Source organism: Epinephelus fuscoguttatus, linkage group LG8 (assembly GCF_011397635.1).
Source record: "Epinephelus fuscoguttatus linkage group LG8, E.fuscoguttatus.final_Chr_v1".
NCBI lineage: Eukaryota > Metazoa > Chordata > Actinopteri > Perciformes > Serranidae > Epinephelus > Epinephelus fuscoguttatus.
Window position 1 is genome coordinate 45,756,245 of NC_064759.1, and position 26,374 is coordinate 45,782,618.

The following is a 26,374-nucleotide window of genomic DNA, read 5'->3' on the forward strand; positions in this document are numbered from 1 at the left end:
TATTTTATTATTATCACTATCATTCTCAATTTCTATTTCCCTTTTCAATCGACTGTTTTTATTGTTTTAAATTGTGTCTTGTTGCTTTTAATGTCTCTGTAAAGCACTTTGAATTACCTTGTGTTGAATTGTGCTATACAAATAAACTTGCCTTGCCTTGTCTTGCCTAGCACACCTTTGTGCACATATTCACTTTTCCACCAGCTGTGCTGCAAATATCCCCTGCTGCTCATCCTTCTGTATCTTTTTTCAAATTATCTTGACCACAGTCCCATTTTCATAGTTATAATACCAATACCAAAATTAATTTCAGTGTTTATGTAAATACTGAAATGTTTTTTTTACTACTTCTGAGGGATCACAGCAGTCAGTGTAATAAGAAGAACTTTACTAATCCCCACAAAGAAAATTTCAAAGAAGTCTGTAAGATTATCTATTTAACAAAGAATTATTAAGTCTGATGGCTGTGGGTATAAAAGAGAGTGGGTGTGTGTGAGAAATAAACTCAAATCAACAATAGAGCTTTTTCTTTATTAAAATATATTAATAAATTTATTAATATGCTATACTATGTTTTGTATTGTGTATATTGTGTTAAAACAGTATATATGTGTGTGTATATCTATATCTATCTATATAGGCTATGTATATATATATATATATATATATATATATATGTATATGTCCAGGTTGAGGTGAATAAAATAACTGTGTTGTGACCTAAATAACATGCTGTTGCTATCTGTAGGAAGTATTAAAGCATGAAATCCCGCATTTTTAATGTACGAAAGCATCCTGTATCATAACTACGTGTGCCGTTTGTAACAAACCAAACCGCGTGAAAATCAGTTGAAAATTCAGCGAGTTATTCTATTTTACTTGTGCATACAGCTCCTTCTTCAATAGAAGTGAATGCACTGTGGAGGCGAAACGAGACCCATCCAAGATGGTGGCCGGCGAGGACGCGTTCAGGCAGTCGATGCGGCGTCTATGTATATATGTCTATGATCTGACCTCTGCAAACAACAAGCTATGGCTAAGCTAACGACAGCAGCCGTCCGCCATTATCAATTTGAGTGAAGAAACGCGAGCTGATAGACTCCGAAGCACTGTTGCAACAAAGACTGGAGCAGGACGTTTCACAGTGGTAAGTTTTTATTATGTAGCTGTCTTATATTTCAGCTGTAACATGATAACTGTAACGTGTCTAACATTAAGGTAACTACTGTATGTCTTTCCTCTGATTGTTTAAAGCTGAAAACGTCTGCTGCCGAGTACAAAATGTTTCTAATATAGCCGGTTACTACATAAGGTGGAAACACCAACAGCAGCACTCAGCTTTTATATGCAGTGGTGTAAAGCATAACTCCTATTTTTTATCTTAGCAGGCTTATCTATAATCAGACTGATGTAGCTTGTATTGGGTAATAACACCAAAGTTATTGTAAATTCTGCTTCTAACACATTCACTGTTAAAACCACACAAGTTTTAACCCGTGAATTTTTTTTTTTTTTTAATTTTATATACTTTATTAATCCCAAATTTTGCTTCCTGGATCAGTATTTGTTCTATGCAGTGATGTTGTTTCTTGAGTTTTTATTTGCTTACTTATTAAACGGTATGCCTTGTGTCTTTTTTACCTATTAGGTTTGGGGGTATAGAACCAGGTTCCAATTCATCCTACATGTTTGATACACCACCCAGGCCAGGAGCCTGACTGTTTGAATACACCCCACAGAACATCCACAACATTTACAGGTATGACTGTGTAAACCCAACTCTGAACACTAAGGTTTCTTTATACCAAAAAACCCACTTATGAAGAAATGACAATTTAGTTTTTTGTCAAAAGAACTTTCTTTTTTTGTAATTGTAAAAAACAAAAACTAGAAAAACCTTACTAAATAATATACAATAGATGGATACGTACATAAATATATCAATCAATCAATCAGTCAATCAATTTTATTTATAAAGCCCAATATCACAAATTACATTTTGCCTCACAGGGCTTTACAGCATACGACATCCCTCTGTCCTTATGACCCTCGCAGCGGATAAGGAAAAACTCCCCAAAAAACCCCTTTAACGGGAAAAAAAGGTATATACAGTCAAGTGACAGACGGTGCACCTCCTCGTCCACTCTTCTCCCCAACTACATTAATAGTTAAAGACTCAATAATCAGACATGTCTGCTTTTTCAATGCTGCCACACACTGTTTCCCTGGGTCCACAGTTCCCGTCATACTGAGAAAACTCCCGGTGCTGCTGTGCTCTCTTCTGTCCTCCATAAGACGAGTGGCTGTTCTTGTTGGCTCCAATGACACCACTCGTAGACAGTCCGAACTGACAAAAAATGTCTTTAAGGACCTTTTAAACTTTTTAACCAGCTGCGGGAAATCTGTTTTTATTTCCAGGCCGATTCCCACCACGGCCCGTGGAGCAGATTCTCAGCCTCAATGCCTGGTTACAGTCCACCTGCTTCACTCACAGTATCAACTTCATAGACAATTTTAGTCTGTTCTGGAACCGCTCCCTCCTTCTCAGAGCTGACAGCGTCCATCCAAACTGGCACGGTAGTCGCATGCTAAAGGCTAACCTGCAACACGCCATCCAGACTGCTACACGTGAACGTGAATGACCGTTTACCTGCCACACATCCACCACTCACTCTTCTTCCCCTCCCAAAGCTCCACTGGCACCACGCTGCTCGTTCTTGCCCTCTAGCTCCCCTCCTCAGCCTCAACAGTCATTACAACTACAACCTGTTGTTTGTCACATCCACACCATCATCAGATGCATCACTTACATGTACAAACCCTGTACAGAAGGCCAGGGAGGTGGCATTGCTGTCATCTTCAGGAAAAATATCAAAACAACCACCATCTCCATCCCTCCTGCCCCCTCATTTGAACACCTCACCTTCAAACTCTCTGGTCCCTGTCCTCTGGTCACAGCCATCATTTATTGCCCCCCCCAAACCACATCCCTCCTTCCTCTCTGATCTTGCTGACTTTTTGACCCAGTTACCTGCCATGTCACCATCTGTTCTCCTCCTGGGTGACAATCTACACATTGACAGTAGGGCTGTACCCAAATATTCAGATATTCGAATATTCGTTTCTATGGGTAGGTATTCGTTATGAAAATTTGGTATTCGATATTGGTTTTTTTATTTACTTTTTTTTAAAAAAAAAATTGAAACATATTTTTTTGGTGCTAAATGTAGTCTTTTTGTTGTTGGTAAATGTAGGTTATCAATAAAAATCAAAACTTTTAAATTGCATTGTTAAAAATGTGAAAATATAGTATAGCCTACTGAGCTTGTGCGCACGGCACGCTTGAGCGCATCCGTCTGAGGTTGTGGATCAATGCCAAGTTTTACCATTTTATCACTATTCCCTCTAACTTGTAGCTGTCACCTGCTCAACGCATCAGTACCTTCAGATGCCATGACAGTAATAGCCAATAATGTCAAAATATCATTTACAGACTGATTTAACAGACGATCACTGCTGCCCGACCTGCAGGTCCATTTGCGGGTTCCGCGGGTTACAGTTCGACCCGCGCATCACTACTCAGCTCAGTCTATAAGGCTGTACACACAACAGTAAGGCTATAGACATTATATTCTATTCAGGCCGGCAGAACCAGCTGCACATTGGCTCTACAGTGCATAGCACTGCTGATTAACCATTTTATTGCAGCACAGACTGTCTGCCAGCAACCAATTACTTGCAGAGGCTTCCTACAACTTGTTTCAGCGGTTCCGATTTAATCAGAAGACAAATTAAACAGGATGACTAGCCAATGTGAAAATCAAAAGCGTAGAATAATAATAGAATAATAGAAAGCATAGAATAATGTACTGAAGGAGACTGTTGTGCCATCACATTTTTTTGTGGTTTGAGAGCAAAACTCCGCAATACAATTAGGTCAGCCCCACTAATCTCAACATTCAACAGTTATCCAGCCTCTCTCAGCCTCACTCGCCCATTGTCACCTCCCCCGCCATCTGATGACCCTGCTGACCAGGTAAACTACTACAATGACACACTCTCCCCCTGCTTGGATCAGCTCACCTCCACCAAAACAAAAACCGTCTCATTCACTCACTCTGGCTCCGGTACACTCCCGCACTTCGCCAAATGAAGACTAAGGTTGGGCGATATGTTAAAAATTTCCAACCAGCCACCGTCAGCCCATCAACCGGCGGTTGCCGATATATTCGGCAGTTGTGTGTGTGGTGGAGAAAAAAAAAAGAGGGGGGATGTTGCATTCATGTGATGTCGGGAACAATAGAAAAATGACTTTCAGAATGGGATAATTCACATGACCGCCACCTCTTGTCAGAAAAACAACTCAACTTGTATGTTTTAAATGTATTGTTTAATGTGGACCCCAGGAAGACTAGCTCTGCTTTAGGGCACAACTAACAGCTAGGAGATCCTTATAAATAAATAAATAGCCTAAACAACTTGGCAACTCGGATCTTCCGACACCACATGAATGCAGCAAAAAAATGCAGCGTGCTTTGCGAGTGCAGGGGGCGGGGTCTCAGGCTACTGCAGTGGAGGATTTGGGATTATTTTGGATTTAAACTGGACGCAACCAGCAAGCCCAAAGACACAAGTCAGGTAATTTGCCGTCTATGCAAACGGGTGGTGCCAGCAAAAGATTCTAACACCACCAATTTGCACGAGCATTTGCAAATACACCATCCTGAAGAGCACGCCCAGTTAACACCGAGAGAGGCGGCTCCCTAAACTGCCACTGGAAAAGCCACGCTTCACCCGCCGAAAATCTTAGCTGCTTTTGCCAAATCCACTAAATATCCGAAGGGCAGTCCGAGATGGACACAGTGCACGCTGGCTGTGTCTAGATATCTGGCCAAAGATATGATGTCGTTTCACACGGTGGAAAAGGAGTCTTTCAAGGAGATGCTGAAAACTTTCGACAAGCAGTATGAGCTTCCCGGGAGGAAGTACTTCACTAAAACCGCCATACCAGATCTCTACAACAAAGTCAGGGCTGAACTAAGTAAAGAGCTGGAGGCAGCGGCCTTTGTCGCTCTGACTACGGACATGTGGTCAACAACAAAAATGGCCCCCTATATGAGTGTAACTGCACATTACATTACTGAAAATTGGGAACTTCAAACAAAATGTCTGGAAACAACATATGTTCCTGATGACCACACAGCCAGGGTGCTGGCTGAAGAGCTGTGAGAGTGCGCTCAAGAATGGGGAATCGGAGAGGAAAAGGTGTCTTGTGTCACAACCGACAATGGAGCCAACATTGTTAGTGTCATCAGGGAACTCGACTGGCCATGGCTTAATTGTTTTGGACACAACCTGAACGTGGCAGTGAATAACGCCATGAAGAAGGATAAAGAAAAAAACGGCCGAGCCTTTGGAGTATGCCGCTCCATCAATGGAGCCTTTGCGCACAGTTGGCAGAGGCGAAGGGAACTGCGCAAGGCACAAGAGGAACTTAACCTGCCACAACATTCCCTGATAACGGTAATATTTATATGCTAGCATATTTTGGTCTTATTTAACTTAATTTAAAATCATTTCTTCTAGTTGCTAGAATTTTTAATAACTAAAAAATTATGGCGAAAAGGTAGTTTCTTGCAACCCTAGAATTAAGATAAAATATTCACAAATGAAAAAACACTTCTGGTTGCTGATAAGTAGTGTTTAACTTTTGATTTAACACTAAAAATTAAAACCCTCGGTGCGCACTGCAGCGCAAGCAGACAGATGCACGACTCAGAGCGCAGTGGACCAGTGGAAAATGTCACCATCAGCATATTATTTTACATCAATAAAATCTATTTTATCATTATTTTGAGTCACATTGTTGAAAGAATTTAGTCATCTGTGTTCAAGAGGATAATAGGTCTCCATTCATTGCGGGTCGGGCTTTCTATTTCCTTATCGGAGATGTTTTCTTTTTTAATTACATGATAGCTATTCTCCCTTAACTCACCAGTAAAGAATACATTTGTCCATTTCAAATAACCTGTGGCAATAATAATATCCCTGTTCTCTGATTTACTGTGAAACTTTTTTTGGCAATTCATGCAACAATCAGACCAGATGACTTCTTTACTTGGCTTAATGGGGCCAGCGGGGTTAGTGTTGCGTTCCAGGTCACTCCAAAAAACGGGAGGAAAAAAAGGCTGAATATTCGAATTTTTGAGTACAGCACAAAATATATTTATAAGGAAATTGTGGATTAATGTGTCGCCGCACACATATTGTGTGCCAGGATGAAAGTTAACAACATCAGCCTAAATATTTTGTGTGTTTGTGTGGGTGTGTTTTTTAAGGATTGTCCAACTCGCTGGGGGACATTTTTTATTATTATTTTTATTTATTTATTCAAGCAATAAGCCCATGAGAGGCTTTTAGAACAGCTATAACAGCTTAAGGGTATTTTTTTTTTTTGCCACGCCCGCAACGGCATTGTTATAAAGACAGCACAAAGGGAGTGGACATTATTATTTTATGTGATTGTGGGATTTTTGCACTTTATTTTTATTTTTCCAATGTTTCCAATGTTTCTATTTACTTATTTGTTATTATAGGCTACTGTTGCTGTGTAAGTTTTGTGGACCAACTGTTTATTCTGTTTGAATAAATTTACCTGCGCCATATTCTCTGACTGTAGTCTTTAATGTCAAAATTAATGAATTGAAATTTTACTGAAACATACAGCCTATAGGCTATACTGTTATTCATTTAACAAAAAATAAATCACCTTGAGATCTTTGCTGAGTAATAAGCTGTAAAGACGTGCCTAAGACGACTGTCCGACACCATTTTAAAAAGAGTCTGATAGCTGCAGAAGGACGCATTCGCTCACAGCCTCTAAATGAGCAAACAGGTGGGAGATAGGGATAACATACCTGTCCTACTATAACGATCGGGGTGCACAACTGCACATCTTAATTGATGTAGTTCTCAAATATGGTTTATGAATTAACGTTACTTTCACCTCCACCATCACTGACATGTTTTGTGAAAGACTCGTTGGAAATCAGTGTGAAGCTGCCATTTCCAATACGCGAGTGTGTGTGTCATAAGAATACATGAAATAATAAACTAGTGTGTGTCTTGTCAGTACATTGCTTCAACACGTATGTTTAAAGGTCAACTTAAAGGTACAGTATGAACACTACAGTAAATCAGTACATTACACTACAGTCTCCCTCACCACACACCCGCAACCTAGGAATCATCTTCGACAGCCAGCTAAGGTTTGACCACCACATCAATCACATCACCAGGACTGCCTTCTTCCACCTCAAGAACATCGCCCGTCTCCGCCCCTCACTCACCTTCTCTCTGCTGCAGAAACCCTCATCCATGCATTTATCACATCCAGACTGGACTATTGCAATAGCATCCTCTATGGCTCATCATTCAAACTCCTCAATAAACTTCAATACATCCAGAACTCTGCTGCCCGCCTGCTCACCCACACCCGCTCCCGAGACCACATCACCCCTGTCCTCCAAAGTTTTATTCTGACTTAACTCTATTTTATGATTTTTTTTAAAACTGTACAGTGTCTTTTGAGCATTTGTTAAAAGCGCTTACAAATAAAATGTATTATTATTATTATTATTATTATTATATAAACACAGCAGCGTTATATCTGCAACACTAATAGTGTTCAATTCTTTCCATTCAGGCATCCATTCCATCCTGTGTTGTACTCCAGGTATGCCAGGAGTTTCCTGATCTGGCTGGTCACTGCATTGGCCTCCAGCTACCCCTTGGCTGAAGTGAGAGACATGTAAGGCAACCACTTCCTCCTTTAAGGGTCTCTCATACTGGGATGCCAAGCCCTTTGGGATGGGGATTTTGGGGAAGACGAGCCTCATCAGGTCATCTACAGTCTGTAAAATATTGCATTTAAATATTGATTTCCTTGTGTTTTTAAATTAAATGCTTCCCTGAATCCACCTTTCTTGTATATATTTCAAGTGTTGCCACAACTATTTCATATTTTTTTTATCTGATGTTAATGTATTGATAATAAAAATAAAATTATTTACAAATTACTGCATGTAGGGCCTGTTTTTGCAGCCTTTGCTGAGGGTACAACTAAACTAAAGAATACATTTTTGCTCATATTCCTCTGTAATGACAGAGTCACCAGGGTTACATGTTGAGCCATGAGGCACTGCTAGCTCTGTTTAAGTTTCTCTCCCTCTTTCTTCTCCAACTCAACATGAGGTCTCGTACTTGGTTTGAAACCTATACTCTTTATAGGTGTTGATGACGGTGATGATGGAGAATATCAACTTTTACCTAACAGTTTGACAAGACCGCATGTGAACTTTAGCCGACAAAATCGATGTTAAGATGTAATTGGTGGCTTAGTGGTTAGAGCAAGCGTCTCATATAATAAGCTTTTCCATATAGATGGTTGATGACTTCTTTGAAATTTGAATCCTTTATAAATTATCATACCCAAGGCCTGCCGCATCAGCAAGGCCCTGGAACCGCCTCCATGTAACAGAGCTCCAAGTAAAAAAACACATTGAACATTTTTCATAAAAAGTATATTAATGCCGATTCACAATCAAACTCCGAGTACCACAAATAAATGCAGGTCTGATTGCTGCCTATCTAACTGCTCGAACTAGCAGCAGTTAGCTGCTCAGATCAGGCATCACAGAAAGAAATGTTGAAACTTTTGTCAGTATGGACATGCTGCACACTGTCAACTCTAAATTTATCTTACTGAGACTGCCAGTTTAACTAACTGTACGCCACGTAGCAAAAGCATTTCAAAACAATAGCTTTGGTTTGCCAGTTAGCCGAAACCTACAGCTATAATGCTGTGTTAAACACAAAGGAAAAGGGAAAAAGCATAGTAGGTCCCCTTCAAAAGCCGATTCACAATCAAACTCCGAGTACAGCCACACAATTTGACAAATAAATGCAGGTCTGAATTCCACCCCAGGTCTAACTGTTGCCTGTCGGCTAAATGCTTGAGCTAGCGGCAGTTAGCTGCTTAGATCGGGCATCACACATAGAAATGTTTCAACTTTGGTCAATATGGACACATCTTAAGTAAGTAAGTAAAGTTTATTTTTAGAGCACCTTTCACAGATATAAAATCACAAAGTGCTTCACAATAAAAGCAAAAACACAGACAATAATACAATGAAAATACAATTTTAAAAAAATGGTCACAAATAAAACAAACCCATAAGAAGCAATAAAAGGAGGTAAAAACATTTAATCAGTCAGCCAAAGGCCTGTCTGAATAAAAATGTTTTAAGTTGCTTCATAAAAATAGTACAGGAATCTGTGAATCTCAGAGAGAAGGGGAGAGCGTTCCAGAGTTTGGGAGCAACAGCTTGAAAAGCACGGTCACCTCGGATTTTAAAATGGGTCCTGGGGATGGTGAGTAAAATCTGGTCAGACAACCTAAGAGTCAGACTGGGCGAGTACGGGAGAAGGAGATCGGCAATGTACTGTGGCATCTGACCATGTAAAGCTCTAAAAGTTAAAACCAAAATTTTAAAATTAATGCAGAATTTGATCGGTAGCCAGTGCAGAGAAGATAAAATTGGCGTGATATGTGATCTCTTGTTACTGATTAAAAGCAGAGCAGCTGCATTTTGGACAATTTGGAGCCGGTTCAAAGTGGTTTGGTTTAAACAGGTAAAAAGAGCATTACAATAATCTAAATGAGAGGAAATAAAAACATAAATAATCATCTCCATCTCAACTCTGGTCACCACAGATCTTAATTCAGCAATATTCCTCAAATGGAAAAAACAAGAGCTAATAAGCTGATTGACATGACTGTCTAGGGACAAGGACTGGTCAAGAATGACACCTAGATTTCTGACGGTACGCTGAGCATGAGCACTTAAAGGCCCCAAAGAATTCTTAATGACACGAATGGAGTGTTCCGGGGCAGTTATAAGTGATTCTGTCTTTTTAAAATTTAACTGGAGGTAGTTGTCAGACATCCAGCTTTTACTAGCATCCAAACAATCATTTAAAATAGACAATTGGCTGGACTCATCAGTTTTAAAAGAGCAGTATAGCTGAATATCATCAGCATAAAAATGATAAAAGATTCCGCTGTACTGACTAATGATCTGTCCAAGAGGCAGCATATACAGGGAAAATAACATGGGACCCAGAACAGAACCCTGCGGGACACCGCATGACAACGGCGCTGCGTCCGACATAAATTGGCCAGCAGCGACTGAAAAACTTCTATCAGTGAGATATGACGAAAACCAATCTAGAGCAGACCCAGAAATACCCACTAACTGGTTTAACCTGTTTAAAAGAATGCCATGGTCAACCGTATCAAAAGCAGAGCTAAGATCCAGTAGCACCAGTACAGAGCATTTCCCACCATCAGCTGCCATCATAATGTCATTAGTAACTTTAAGTAGGGCTGTTTCTGTAGAATGCATTTTACGGAAACCTGATTGACAGGAATCATACAAGCTGTGAGTTTCTAATACAGCTGTGAGCTGCTCTGCAACAACTTTTTCAAGCAGTTTGGACACAGAAGGTAGCTTGGAAATAGGCCTGTAATTAATCAGGAGGGTGGGATCTAAATTTGTTTTTTTCAGCAAAGGTTGAACTATGGCATGTTTAAAATGGCTCGGGACAGAGCCAGTTATAAGAGAGAGATTAATAATATCTAAAATAGTGGAGCCAATTGAATTAAAAACACTTAAAAACAAGGATGAAGGAAGAATGTCGCAGGAGCCAGAAGAAGGCTTAATTTTGTGCACAAACTTAGTGATGTCCTGTAAGAAAACAGGAGAAAAGGAGCTCAGATTAGTGGAGCAGGGAACACTGAAGTTATGATGGTTTGAAGATGGGAGGATATTCGCTCTGATATCACAGACTTTATTCACAAAATAGTTTAAAAAGTTATTGCAATCAGTATCAGAGAAGACAGGCACTTGTGGAGCAGTAGGAGAGACAATGGTGTTAATGGTCCTGAATAAAACTTTTGAATTTCCTTTGTTAGCAGACATGAGGTTGGCAAAATAAGCAGTCCTAGTATCCCTTATCATATTGTTTAAACAGATTAAAAGCTCTTTAAGGTGCAGCTGATGGACCTCCAGCTTAGTAGACTTCCATAAACGCTTTAGTTTTCTACATTTTTGCCTAAAGCTGCGGACTGACTCATTGATCCAAGGTGAGGAATTGACAGATGGTATAAGTCTGGATTTAAAAGGAGCCACTATATCCAAAACAGAAGAACACTGTTTATTAAAAGACTGGACAAGGGTCTCCACATCATTAAAATTAGATAGCACATCTGAGTTAAATGATGTAATAAAATTTTCAGCTGTGGTCTCGTTTGTGATGCGCCTAGAGGACATATGTTTTTGAGGCAGCAGCTCCACATTACAGGAAGCATTAAAAAGAATACACTTACGATCACTAACAAGGAAATCCTCCAGGCAAACATCATCAACCATTATACCATGTGAAAGAACTAAATCAAGTGTATGTCCAGCATTGTGTGGGCCCAGAAACATGTTGAGTAAAGTTAAAAAACTCAGTGATGCTAAGAAAATCAGATGCAGCCTTAGAGGTTGCATTATCAACGTGGAGGTTAAAATCACCAAGAATTAAAACTTTATCCAACTTTATAACTGAAGATAAAAACTCAGTAAAATCAGAAAGGAAAGGACCAGCTGGGCCAGGAGGTCTATAAATTGAAATACAATAAAAAGGCTTCAACTGACCAATTTTTGTCATGTTAAGTTCAAAAGAGGGGAAAGACTCAGTGCTGACTAAGCGACAGTCAAAGTGATTTCTATGAATCACTGCAAGACCTCCACCACAGCCTGACAGCCTCGGCGTGGTGATGGACCTGCAGTCTGCAGGACAGAGTTCATTGATGAATGAAAAATCCTAATTGCGCTGCCAAGTTTCGGTGAGAAACAGAAATTACATGTTCTCCCTAATAAATAAATCCTTAAGGAGAAAAGTTTTATTTGAAATGGAGCGGGCATTAAGGAGAGCCATCCTGACAGAAGACTTGTCAGGAGCAGCACCAGCAGGGGCACGACACAGAGGACGGAGGTGACAGATGTTTGCTCTCCGGTGGCACCTGCCAGCAGACACTAGCTGTCCATATGCTCTATGGTGAGCAATAACAGGGATAGAGTAATAGGAATAGGAAGAACAATTTTGACCTGCCTGGTCTTCCAAGAATGGAGAGCTGGCTGCATATGGGGCAGGTGAGAAAGTTGGGGTGGCAGTTAGTGGGGTAGTGGAAATATGAGCAGGAGGTCCAGTTTCATTTGCTGCAGCTACATTAATAGAGGCATAGATTCAGTCAGTAAGACTAGATAAATGGCTGGAAAGGTTGGAAGCCAGGACTTTAATTCCCTTATTGTTAAGATGAAGATTATCATGTTTGTACAGATCAGACTTTCTCCAAAATGAGTCAAAGTGGTTAATATAGCCATAACCACATGCTGTGCAAAACCTGCTCAATCTTAGCTTTGTTATTCTCCACAATTCAGTCATTTAACTCATCTTACTGAGACTACCCAGCAAGCAGTTTAATTTACTGTATGCCGAGTAGCAAAAGCATTTCAAAACAATGCTTTGGTTAGCCAGTTAGCCGAGGCCTACAGCTAAGCACTGGGTGTACAGCCTGCCATTAGCTTCTACAGCCATTTATTCCACACTTAAACACTTGGTAGCAGCTTCCTAGTTTGTTTTTACATAACAAATTCACAACTCCTAAAAGCATACTCACAGGTTGTCATCCCAAATCTCCAGATTTGTCCAACAAAGGGAAATGCGCCCTCTTTCAGGAGTAACTGCTGTGAAAATCCAGCAGTAAACTGTTGCCAGTTTGTGAAGCAGTCCTCAGGAAAATAGAGGAAACACAATAAAATATCCAGGTTGTATTGTGGAGGAATTGTATCAAAAATAAATTCCAACCACTTCTTTATTGTGCCTTCATCCTTTGGTAGTCCAAACAAGGGCAATTTTTGGTCACAATGAAGAAAGCAGCGTCTGCTAGACATGGCGTCACATCAGCGGTTCAAACTCTGTGGCCTCTGCTCCTGCTCTGCTCGCAGCAGGTGTGTTTGGGGGTGCAGCCCAGTGGCCAGCAGGTAATTGCTAATTTGTCACATTGTCACAAAGCAGAGGACTCTGGGAGAGAAGGACAAGTGGTGCTTTGTGCTTTGTGGTGAATACGGACAGTTGTGATGGTGGAAATGTGAGCTGTTGTCCTGTTCTTGCTGTGCATCACTGCTATATGATGTTCTGAGGCAGCTGCAGAGCGGCACAGAGTGACCAGGTGGCTGTCTTGTTGATGTTGGGATGTTTGGACAGTTAAATCATACCACAACTAGAAACCATGGATTACCAGAACGATCTGGAAGCATGGAGAATTATAAAGCAGCAGTCAACAATGTAGTTAGAAAGTTAAAGGAGCTAATAGGATCACATTTCAGTTGTTCTTTGTACAGTTCCAAGTGACAAATAATTGATTGTTTGGTTAATTGGTTGATTGATTGATTGATTGATTGATATGAGACATCTCTTTTCTTTCCTCCAGATCAGTTATTCATCAACTGCTGTAATTCTAAGTGATAAGAGCCGCTTCCCTGCCTTCTTGCGGACCATTCCTAATGATGAGCATCAGACAGCTGCTATGGTCAGTCTGCTCAGCACCTATGACTGGAACTGGGTCGGAGTAGTAACCACAGATGGAAATTACGGCCTATCAGCTCTTGACCACTTTTTCTCCCAGGCTACTGAAAAGGGGATCTGCGTGGCCTTCAAATCAATCCTACCACAATCTGTAACTAGTCAGGATGTGGGCTCTGCTATCTCACAGACTGCCACAACCATCCTCACCAACCCCAAGGTACAGGTGATCGTGTCATTTGCCAAGCCGACTCTCATGATGCACCTTTACCAGGAGCTTAAGAATCAGATGCTGAGAGCAGGACAGAACATGGCGTCAATGAGAAGAGTCTGGGTGGCCAGTGACAGCTGGTCCTCCTCCAGCTCTGTGATAAAACACACAACTCTGGAGGACATTGGACACATTGTTGGCTTTACCTTCAAAAGTGGAGACCTGTCGTCATTCAGTGAGTACCTGAGCAGACTGGAGGCAGCTGGACATGACTACACAAGGAATAACACCTTCATGCAGGAATTCTACATGCAGCTAAATGCCAGTGAAGGTTCTGGAGGAGCTGAGCTGGCGTCTAAAGCTGTGAATATCCTTAGAAAACACATTCATGCAGACACTGTCTTCAGTGTTGAGATGGCTGTGAGCGCCATCGCTCAGGCTATGGTGTCTATCTGCAGGAGCAGAGACTGCCAAACACCAGGCACAGTTCAACCCTGGGAGGTATTTATATACATGACTGCGTGTTTGTGTGTGTATGTTCCTGTGTGGTAGTTATAAGGTCCACATGGGTTAATTTTCGGGTGAGCTAAGATTAAGGATTAAGATTAAGATTAAGATCTGGCATGACTGCCACTCTTTACCATCAATGTCACTCTCTCATGCCCGTTAAAGAAATCTCACGCTGGATGTCCACTGGATCCGTCGCATGCGCGATTCGGCTGCGGTGCAGACTTGCTCCATCCTATGCTGGGCGTCAGTGTCCACTGGGAACTATAGCGGCGTACACGCGAGCGGCTGGAATTGGCACATCGCAAAATCATAATGTCATGCGATAATCTGCGGAAATCTCCTCTGAGCCCCTCTTCGTGTTTGACTTCAGGCTTGGGGCCACTGGAGTTTTTTTTTCTTTTTTTTTTTTTTAAAGTCCAGCCCATTGTGTGGCTTGACCGGACCGCATACTATTCTCAGAAAGCAAGTTTAGGTCTCATGGGGCTACTCTGAACTTCATGCTACTTCTTCCTTCCTCTAGTCTCCTACACTGCTTGCCTATTGGCTTACAAAGTAAATAGCGTGGAAGTCGCCTGTCATTGATATATTGCTGGTTGGAATTTTACCAAGGTAAGCAAATTGCATTTACATTTAACTGTGTTATGAAATCACGTGCCCTGCCTGAATAACTAAAACACACTTATGATGAAAAACTTTTTGTTAGTCTGCTAAATTTCTTTAAGAAAAAACTGAGGCAAGAAGAAGAGAGTAATTCTAATAGGCGTCCTACTACATAAGAACATGATGAGGTAGGCTAATGTAATGGACTTGTCTATTATCCATTATCTATTTCTGTATGAAATTGCATGAAAATAGGATTTCACCGCATGAATTTTCAGTTTTTTCTGGGGGAGAACCCCCCAGGGTCCATGTCATTGGTTCGACAGCCCATTGGTTCGACATCCCATTAGTCCGACTGTCTGCGGTGCTGAACGGCTCGCGGCGGGCGTATGGTGCGCCGCGACCGGCTTGAGGCGGAGCAGGCTCACGGCTTATGTGTTTGACACTTTCTTTTTCATTTTAACCCACACCATGATCTTTTCCTGACCCTAACCAAGTGGTTTTTGTGCCTAAACCTAAAAACCTTAACCACAGGGCATCATGATGATTTGGGAATGGACTTAGGAACAATGAGTTTAATATGGTCGGAACAATGGGATGTCAAACCAATGGGCTGTCGAACCAATGGGCAGTTCCCACCCCCCAAACCCGCCTTGAAATCTTTCTTTTTGTCACAACAGGACATATTACTGGATTTTTTAAGCAGATGATCAATACTACCATCAGATTGATGAAATTGACCTTGATCTGCGCCATAAAACAAATATTGAGCGTCTATGGGTGTATGTGGGTCAAAAACCTACAATTTAGCGGTAAAATAATAATGGGAACTAAACAGATCATCTAAAATGATAATTGCATGGTATAAGCAGTCACTTGGTTGTAAATTTGTCCAAAAGCAACTAAATAAACCAATTAATTGCTTTAAGTTGACATCCGGGTTAATGGGTAATTAGGCGGAATGAACAAAATAAACTGTAATAATAAACAATAAACCTATTATTTGTATAAAAGAAGTAACCAGAAATTTGTAAATTAGGCACAATAAACAAATAACTGATATTCCTTTTCAAATAACACCCAATGGATGAAATAATCAGACACTTTACGATAAATCATGAACAAAGTAAATTGAAATAAAGTTAATAAAGTGACAATTACACAAGCTAGATCGCCCATGTGGAGTTATCAGATCTGTGAAATAAACTCAGGGACACCATGGATGAAAGAAAGTTTGAACCCACTTGCAATACACAATCACGCCGTAAAAATAATAATAAATATAAAAAATAATTAATCATTCAATAAATATGACAATTATGTCAGTACAAGACAATTCATATAAAGACAAGATTAGGGCTTGCCGACTATCGGCAAAGCCAGCTGTAATCAGAGCCAACTGTAGGCAAAGAAAGCCGTCGGCTAGGCGTGCGGAAAACACACAAGCTTTAATTGGAGCAAAACAGCAGTGAGCAAAGCAGGGGTACACAAAGCAGGGGTATGTAAAGCAGCAGTGTTCTTGCAACGTGAGTGAGAGCAGCCGTCACCCATCCCTGGCACAGCCGATAACCAACCCTGGCCCACAGTCTCTGTCATACACAATAAACGTTTGGTTTAAAACAAGAATATTAACAAGACAAACATCAAGCTAGCACTATAGTAGACTTAGTAGACATACTGATCAGGCAGCGTTTGGTTGCTTGGAAAGAAGAGGAGGGGGCCTATGGTACTCCTTTAGCTAGTAGAAATTATCTAAAGCAAAGCATTAATTTAGCGACTACCTGCTAAGTGCTAAAATTACAGAAGGCAAGGAACAGGTGGACCTACTGACAAAGAATCGCAACAGAGTCAGTCCAGAAGGAGGTGTGGGGAGCAAAGACAACAGAGTCAGGATAAAAAAGCCATACTCAATACTTCACCAATATAAGCCACAGGGTAAAACAAAAGATAACATACGGCACAAACAGTGCAGAAACCACTCTCATACCTGCAACAGTTGCGGAAGTTTGGCGAAGTGGAAGTGGTGTGTGCATGCGACCTTAGACAGAGAGAGCTTGGCTGACAACTACCTGCTTTTATAGAGTGCCCACACATAAGACATAAGAGACTTTATTGTCATTTTAAAAAAATACAATGAAACTTCATTGGTGATTGTCAGTCCAGCAGCAATAAGAAATATAAAGGATAAAAAACTAGAACTACAATAAAAAAAAACAGAATTAAAACTGCAAGCAGCGATGAACGGGACCTCGGGCTCTCGCTGTCAGCCTCCAGCTCACATAGACAGTGCGAATTATTCGTAAGAGTCAAAATGTCGATAAAACAAGTAATGTCAAGAGAATGCAAGGTCATTTCTGGCAATAGAGGGACTTTATATTACATTAAATTACAATATGTATTTAATTTTCAACTGATGTATTAACTAAAATGTACCTATGATATGTCAGCTATGGAAACAAAATGTCTTGTCCAAAACATCCACATTGAAATGAAATACACTGTCATGATTAAGTAATTATATAATGTTAACAGCAACATGGTGTCTGTCATACTGTTAAGAATTGAAGTGTTCCCCATGTACTGTAAAAAACAAAGGTCTGCGGTGACAGTACTCCTGCTTTGTTGTGTAACACATTGTGATGTACAGTACAGGCCAAAAGTTTGGACACACCTTCTCATTCAATGCGTTTTCTTTATTTTCATGACTATTTACATTGTAGATTCTCACTGAAGGCATCAAAACTATGAATGAACACATGTGGAGTTATGTACTTAACAAAAAAAGGTGAAATAACTGAAAACATGTTTTATATTCTAGTTTCTTCAAAATAGCCACCCTTTGCTCTGATTACTGCTTTGCACACTCTTGGCATTCTCTCCATGAGCTTCAAGAGGTAGTCACCTGAAATGGTTTTCCAACAGTCTTGAAGGAGTTCCCAGAGGTGTTTAGCACTTGTTGGCCCCTTTGCCTCCACTCTGCGGTCCAGCTCACCCCAAACCATCTCGATTGGGTTCAGGTCTGGTGACTGTGGAGGCCAGGTCATCTGCCGCAGCACTCCATCACTCTCCTTCTTGGTCAAATAGCCCTTACACAGCCTGGAGGTGTGTTTGGGGTCATTGTCCTGTTGAAAAATAAATGATCGTCCAACTAAACGCAAACTGGATGGGATGGCATGTCGCTGCAGGATGCTGTGGTAGCCATGCTGGTTCAGTGTGCCTTCAATTTTGAATAAATCCCCAACAGTGTCACCAGCAAAACACCCCCACACCATCACACCTCCTCCTCCATGCTTCACAGTGGGAACCAGGCATGTGGAATCCATCCGTTGACCTTTTCTGCGTCTCACAAAGACACGGCGGTTGGAACCAAAGATCTCAAATTTGGACTCATCAGACCAAAGCACAGATTTCCACTGGTCTAATGTCCATTCCTTGTGTTTCTTGGCCCAAACAAATCTCTTCTGCTTGTTGCCTCTCCTTAGCAGTGGTTTCCTAGCAGCTATTTGACCATGAAGGCCTGATTTGCAGTCTCCTCTTAACAGTTGTTCTAGAGATGGGTCTGCTGCTAGAACTCTGTGTGGCATTCATCTGGTCTCTGATCTGAGCTGCTGTTAACTTGCGATTTCTGAGGCTGGTGACTCGGATGAACTTATCCTCAGAAGCAGAGGTGACTCTTGGTCTTCCTTTCCTGGGTCGGTCCTCATGTGTGCCAGTTTCGTTGTAGCGCTTGATGGTTTTTGCGACTCCACTTGGGGACACATTTAAAGTTTTTGCAATTTTCCGGACTGACTGACCTTCATTTCTTAAAGTAATGATGGCCACTCGTTTTCTTTAGTTAGCTGATTGGTTCTTGCCATAATATGAATTTTAACAGTTGTCCAATAGGGCTGTCGGCTGTGTATTAACCTGACTTCTGCACAACACAACTGATGGTCCCAACCCCATTGATAAAGCAAGAAATTCCACTAATTAACCCTGATAAGGCACACCTGTGAAGTGGAAACCATTTCAGGTGACTACCTCTTGAAGCTCATGGAGAGAATGCCAAGAGTGTGCAAAGCAGTAATCAGAGCAAAGGGTGGCTATTTTGAAGAAACTAGAATATAAAACATGTTTTCAGTTATTTCACCTTTTTTATTAAGTACATAACTCCACATGTGTTCATTCATAGTTTTGATGCCTTCAGTGAGAATCTACAATGTAAATAGTCATGAAAATAAAGAAAACGCATTGAATGAGAAGGTGTGTCCAAACTTTTGGCCTGTACTGTAAGTACATGAATATATAAATACATAATATACATTTTAACAGGATAACAAATATTAACATGGACAAAACATGAATTATAAAGGAGAGTAAATCATAAAAGAAAACGATTTTTACAAAGACTAAAGTGGTGATTAAACAAAGGAGCTTGTAATTTTGGAGTGTAACATTTCCTCGAAGATGTGTATACTTTCCTGATGTAACAGCAGGCAGACACTAGTTAATTTCAGTGGAGAAACTGAGCAGGACTACATGTATGTGATCATGTACTGCTGCAGCACAGTTTTAGCTACAAATTTGATTCAGATTCTAAATGAGACAAAAGAGTTTGACCTGGAAATCTTGTATTTACATGTTTTTGCTATCAGGCATTTATTTGGGAAAATGTAGGAATGAGACACATGAGCTGGTCAGTTTAGTCATTGTTATCCTGTCAGGTGTGTGTGACCACACACACACACACAGGCTACCTGCCAGAGTCAGAGTGAAGCCATTGTTATGCTAATTAATGACAGTAGTTGAGTGAGAGGAAGGGGGAGAGGCCAAGAACTTGAAAATGGCTTTAAAATCTCTTGAACTAGTCCTTCCTGCTCCCAAACCGTGGGTCCGATTGTCAATCTGAAGATATCACCAGAGAGATACACTCGTTCCGAACGCAGACATATATAGCTTTCATGTTTTTGGAGTCAAAAAAGTGATCTTAGTCATAAGTATACAATGTCTAGCTCACAGCTGACACATTTGCTCATGTTATTTTCAGAGGCACTAGCTCATTTCCTGTTGGATTTAGGTCAGGGGTGTCAATGAGTGATTTGTAGGTCTCGAGGAGACAAAGAAGCCAGTTTTGGTTTGATCTTTCTACGTCATTCCTACAATCCACAGCGGCCATTTTAGTGTGCCTAAACTGCTAGGTGGCGCTACAGAGGCCATTTTGGCACTTTTCAGATTAATTTTTTCATTTCATAAAATTTTTCGCCAGTCCTGACATGCGTGCCAATTTTGGTGAGTTTTTGAGCATGTTTAGGGCGTCAAATTCCAGTTTAAAGAGGCGGCGGAAGAAAGAAAGAAAGAATAATAATAATAAACGCACCAAAAACAAGAGGGTCCTCGCCCTTCAGCCGAGGTCCCTAACTATAATAAAAAAACTAGAACTATAGCTAAGAGTATGAAGTATAAACAAATGTAAACACAGTAAAACAACACAGTGTTGAAAATATAGAGGATGTATGTAAATAAATAAGGGCTGTGGCTGTGTGGGTGGGTGGGTGTGGGGGTGATGGAGGGGAGAGGCTGTTCCTCAGTCTGTTAGTCCGAGACCTGATTGCTTGGTAGAGTTTCCCTGATGGTAGGGGGACAAACAGGCAGTATCCAGGGTGGGTTCTGTCAGTGCTGATGCTGGTGGCTGTTCTCTGTAGGCATCCAGCATACACAGCATCCAGGTCTGGGAGTGCAGCTCCTGTGATACCTGTGATCCTCCGGGTTATTTTAACAACCTGGGCCAAATCCTTTCTGTTCTGTGCTGTGCAGCTGGTATACCATACAGTGATGCACTGACAGAGGATGCTCTCCACAGTGCTCCTGTAGAAGTTCACAAGGAGCTGAGAGGAGAGTCCAGCTTTTTTCAGTTTCCTGAAGCAGAAAAGCCTTTGCTGGGCTTTCTTCACCAGGTCCGAGGTGTTCAGGGACCATGTGAAGTCTCTGGTGATGTGGAGACCCAGGAATCAGATGTTGTCTACCGTGTCCACCTCCTCACCGTTGATGTGAATTGGGGGGGGAGTTGTATGTGTTGGACTTGTGAACACATTAAACTCGATTGCATCAGACTTTGTCTGTCTCCAGTGTTTTCTTGAGTGCTGATTAACTGAACCCAAGGTACCAATTGACATCTGAGGACAATTGTGAAGCATCGTTGAGGACAAGGTCGGGAGCCTACAGGCCCACTTCCAGGCGCCGATTTTTGCTTCTTCAACCTCCTCTCTTTAGTGGGTCTCCTCGCCATCTGTGATAAGTCCCACTATAGTGGTGTCGTCTGGGAACGTCACAATAGTATTGGAGGGTTAGATGGGGGCACAGTCATCAATGAAAAAGGTGAACAGGACTGGACTGAGCACACACCCCTGTGGCACCCCAGTGTTCACAATGAGGCTGGAGGAAGTGTACTTGCCTATCCTGACGTTTTGTGGTCTGCCGGTGAGAAAGTCCATAATCCATGTGCAGAGTGAGGCAGTTAATCTCAGGCTGTGGAGTTTGTGGACCAGTTTGTGGGGGATTACTGAGTTGAAAGTGAAGCTGAAGTCTATGAAAAGCATCTGCATGTACAGTTGAAACCAGAAGTTTACATACACTATATAAAAAGGCACATAACCTTTTTTTTCTCACCGTCTAACATTAAATCAGACTAAACTTTTCCTGTTTTTGGTCAATTAGGATTACCAAAATTATTTCTATTTGCTAAATACCAGAATAATGAGACAGATCATTTTTTAGACAATTTTTTATTACTTTCTTGAGAGTCAGAAGTTTACATACACTAAGATTAGTATGCCTTTAAACAATTTGGGAAAGCCCACATGATGATGTCATGTCTTTGGAAGCCTCTGATAGGTTTATTGACAACATGTGGGTTAATTAGAGGCACACCTGTGGATGTATTTTAAGGCACACCTGAAACACACTGCTTCTTTGTGTAACATCATGGGAAAATCAAAAGAAATCAGCCAAGACATCAGGAAGAGAATTGTGGACTTGCACAAGTCTGGTTCATCCTTGGGTGCAATTTCCAGATGCCTGAAGGTGCCACGTTCATCTGTTCAAACAATTATACGCAAGTATAAACACCATGGGAATGTCCAGCTATCATACCGCTCAGGAAGGAGACGGGTTCTGTGTCCCAGAGATGAACGTGCTTTGGTCCGAAATGTGCACATCAACCCAAGAACAAAAGCAGAAGACCTTGTGAAGATGCTGGCTGAAGCTGGTAAGAGTGTGTCATTATCAACAGTGAAATGAGTCCTGTACCGACATGGGCTGAAAGGCCACTCTCCCAGGAAGAAGCCATTACTCCAAAAGAAACATAAAAAAGCCAGATTACAGTTTGCAAATGCACACAGGGACAAAGACCTTAATTTTTGGAGACATGTCCTGTGGTCTGTGAAACTAAAATTGAACTTTTTGGCCATAATGACAATCGTTACATTTGGAGGAAGAAGGGGGAAGCTTGCAAGCCTAAGAACACCATCCCAACTGTGAAACATGGGGGTGGCAGCATCATGTTGTGGGGTTGTTTTGCTGCAGGAGGGACTGGTGCACTTCACAAAATAGATGGCATCATGAGGAAAGAACATTATGTGGACATACTGAAGCAACATCTCAAGACATCAGCCAGGAAGTTAAAGCTTGGGCGCAAATGGGTTTTCCAAATGGACAATGACCCTAAGCATACTGCCAAACTGGTTAGAAAGTGGCTTAAGGATAGCAAAGTCAATGTTTTGGAGTGGCCATCACAAAGCCCTGATCTCAATCCTATTGAAAATTTATGGGCAGAGCTGAAAAGGCATGTGCGAGCAAGGCGGTCTACAAACTTGGTTCAGTTACACCAGTTCTGCCAGGAGGAATGGGCCAAAATTCCTGCAAACTATTGTGAGAAGCTTGTGGAAGCATATCCAAAACGTTTGACCCAAGTCATACAGTTTAAAGGCAATGCTACCAAATACTAATGAAATGTATGTAAACTTCTGACTCTCAAGAAAGTAATAAAAAATTGTCTAAAAAATGATCTGTCTCATTATTCTGGTATTTAGCAAATAGAAATAATTTTGGTAATCCTAATTGACCAAAAAACAGGAAAAGTTTAATCTGATTTAATGTTAGATGGTGAGAAAAAAAGGTTATGTGCCTTTTTATATGGTGTATGTAAACTTCTGGTTTCAACTGTATGTGTTAGGAAGCTCCAGGTGGGAAAAGGCTGTGTGAAGTGCGACTGAGATTGCATCCTCTGTAGATCTGTTACTCTGGTAGGCAAACTGGTGGCTATCCAGGTCCGCAGGAATGTCTCTGATGTGGGAGAGAACAATCCTTTCGAAGCACTTCATCACTACCAGGGTCAGGGCAACCGAGTGGTAGTCATTGAGGCCGACCACCGATGACTTCTTTGGTACTGGTATTATTGTTGTAGAGTTGAGGCAGGTGGGGACGACAGCTTGTTGTAGGGAGAGGTTGAAGATGTTTGTGAACACTCCGTGCTGATTGGCCAGAAATCACCGAGTAATTGAGACAGCAAAACAATACAAGCCCACATACACTGAATAGAAATACAATATATTTCTGTTCTGCCACAATAAGTTTAGAAAAAAACATCAATGTTTAGATCTACATTCATGCAAGAGGCGAGCACCAGCCTCCCGGGTGAAAGTGATTTGTTGGATCCATCCCCCACCCCTTCCCCTGCTTTATAGGTACTTTTCAGATCCTTATACTACATTGTTAGCTGCAGCATTTCAAGCTGACCCTGTCCAGCCTAGTATCATAATAGTGACGGGTGCCATCCTGCTGACTGGCAGCGTATCAAAACACTGCAAAAGGTTCTGTACGGCTGCGTTACAAACTGACACTGCCGGTGTATCATACTGCTGCAAAAATTGTCTTTTGCTATCGGTGTCTGATGCCAAAGTCACTGGCAAAGCAATGGTATTTGATGACTTGTGAATGAGAACAGGCTGAATATTTCATTGATGATAGAATACCATGCAGCACTTAAAGGATGGAGCATGGGGACTGTGTGCATTTAACTGATGGTCTCCTCAAGTTTAGTCATGCATACAGTAAATACAAAACGCTATAACCTGATAATGAAATGTCTCATGTCCTGTAGGTGCTGAAAGCTCTCTGGATGCAGAAGTTTAAACTTCGAGAAAAGACCTATCAGTTTGACAGCAGGGGAGACATCAATCTGGGCTATGATGTTACCATGTGGAGATCAGAGGGAGGAAAGATTCATGTCCATGATGTTGTGGCTGAATACCACCCACAAAACAACAACTTCACCCACACCAACCACAACACCATCCAACAGCTCTGGGACCTGAAGGTGGGCCCTCATTCAGCTGTCATTTTGTATATATACACACAGAGACCCACACACACATACTGCAGTGTGTCTTTACTAAAAACATTCTGACTGAGGCAATACTACGAACACAGGACTTCAGTTCTAATACCCAGTATATCCAGTATGGGAATAAGTTGCACAGAATGCAGTAAAATAAGAGTGAATCTAATTTAAAATACAGGAAAAATAATCAAAAACCAACAAAATAATCATCATCTCTCCCTGCTTTCCTCAGCACATCATCTCTAAATGCTCCAATAGCTGCATCCCTGGAGAGTTCAAGAAAACAGCTGAGGGACAACACACTTGTTGTTATGAGTGCATCAACTGTACTGCAAACTACTACTCTAATGACACAGGCAAGACAGTCGCCTTACACACACACTCGATGTCACTGGATACATTTACCTACACAATTACAAATAACCATGTTAAGAGTCTGAGTCAGATTCATCTGTTGACGTGAACCCCAACTGGCATTAATGTGTGTTTCAGGTGATCATGTAATTAACTCTTTGTGCTAACAGTAAATGCACAGACATCCAGATGTGATCACTTCCTCAAGCTGTACAGCTAATTTTTGACCAAGGAACTTAACCCCCTTTTCCACCAAACACCTTCGGTATGGTACCTTTGGAACCCTTCAGACATGGTACCTAGACCCTAGGTCCATTTAGTGTTTCTAGCACAGACAGTACTCTTAAATGTGGACGGGGTTGTTGTTACTCACTGCTCCATCTGCTCTCGCTGTATTTCCTCATCACCAGTGACACAGATGGAAGTCTGCACCTTGTTTATCAGCCACAGAACATGGTTGCACGCCGACAATTTCAGAACAAAACAGAACAGGCTGCAGTGAGATTCTCTCTCCATAGAATATTAAAAAAATAGCAGGTTTGTGCATTTAGTCCTTCTCAGGCAAGTGCAGGGGTTTAGTGGTGCTGGAGCCCACAGGAGCTCCACAGCACTTTTTTTCTCCAAGTGAGGATTAGTATATATACAGTTCACATAATACTGTCAAAATTAATATATACTTTTAAACATTTGAAGATCCACTCATTACTAAAAGTGTATCCAAGAGAGACAATAAAAACTAATGGAATGGTCAAAGTTGTCACATTGAAATTTAAGGTGTGTGGATGGATTCACGTCATCAACTCATGCACATTACAAGTAAACGTTCCACCTTAAAAGTTGCCAGCAGTTGGCCCAAGTTATTTTTTTCTCAGTCTACAGCTGCTTCGAGTGGCAGCAAAACATACTTTCATTTTATTGTTATAGTTAACTAATGTCTGTAAGACTTGCCATGGCATTAACAGTGGTTACATAGACTTCAAAACCAGCCACAACTCAGCCCTGAGCAAGAGCGACCATCCTCTATTGACCAGTCAACGGACCCACCTTTTAGTACCGGATCAGTGTGCTAGGTACCCCAACAGAGGGGGGGGGGGGGGACCAAAAATAGGGATGGTTAGAAACATTTTCATTGGTACCATCCACAACCTTTCACAGTGGAAATGGAAAAAATGCGTACTGAACTGAACCATACCGGACTGCTTGGTGGAGACAGGGCTTAAGAAGCAGGAACCAAAGTCTCTTTTGTGCATTCTTGTTTGCGTTTCCACCATATCTGAAGACCCATGAAGACTGGGCTGATTTGTCCACACACTGATTAAAAATTTGCAGCTTTGCTTAAGATGCATTTTTGCGTGTGATAAAACAACAGTCACAGTGCTGTTTTGCATAGTGTACTATTGCATCACTGTGATGTGTGAATGGATGTTGCAGTGGAGACATTTAGAGGTGGGGATAGACTGAAAACTCCTGTCTGTCTGATATCCCAACCACGTGCTTTTGTTGCCTAAACCAAACCCAACCACGTGCATTTGTTGTTGAAGACAAAAACGTCAAATTGCGGTGTTGTAAAGAGGACATGTGTGTTTATTTTGAAAGAGACAGTATGCAAACTGTACATTTCCTGTGAAAAC

General features: G+C 41.3%; 1 protein-coding gene across 1 annotated transcript in view; it reads left to right on the top strand.

Moving 5' to 3' along the window:
• The window catches only part of gprc6a (G protein-coupled receptor, class C, group 6, member A), a 41,466-nt gene that overhangs the window by 7,801 nt on the left and 7,291 nt on the right, over positions 1-26,374 (top strand). Inside the window, exons 3-5 of the mRNA XM_049583137.1 lie at positions 13,601-14,404; positions 24,150-24,365; positions 24,622-24,745. Coding sequence (XP_049439094.1) covers positions 13,601-14,404; positions 24,150-24,365; positions 24,622-24,745 — 1,144 coding nt within the window. The remainder of the gene's footprint in view (positions 1-13,600; positions 14,405-24,149; positions 24,366-24,621; positions 24,746-26,374) is intronic.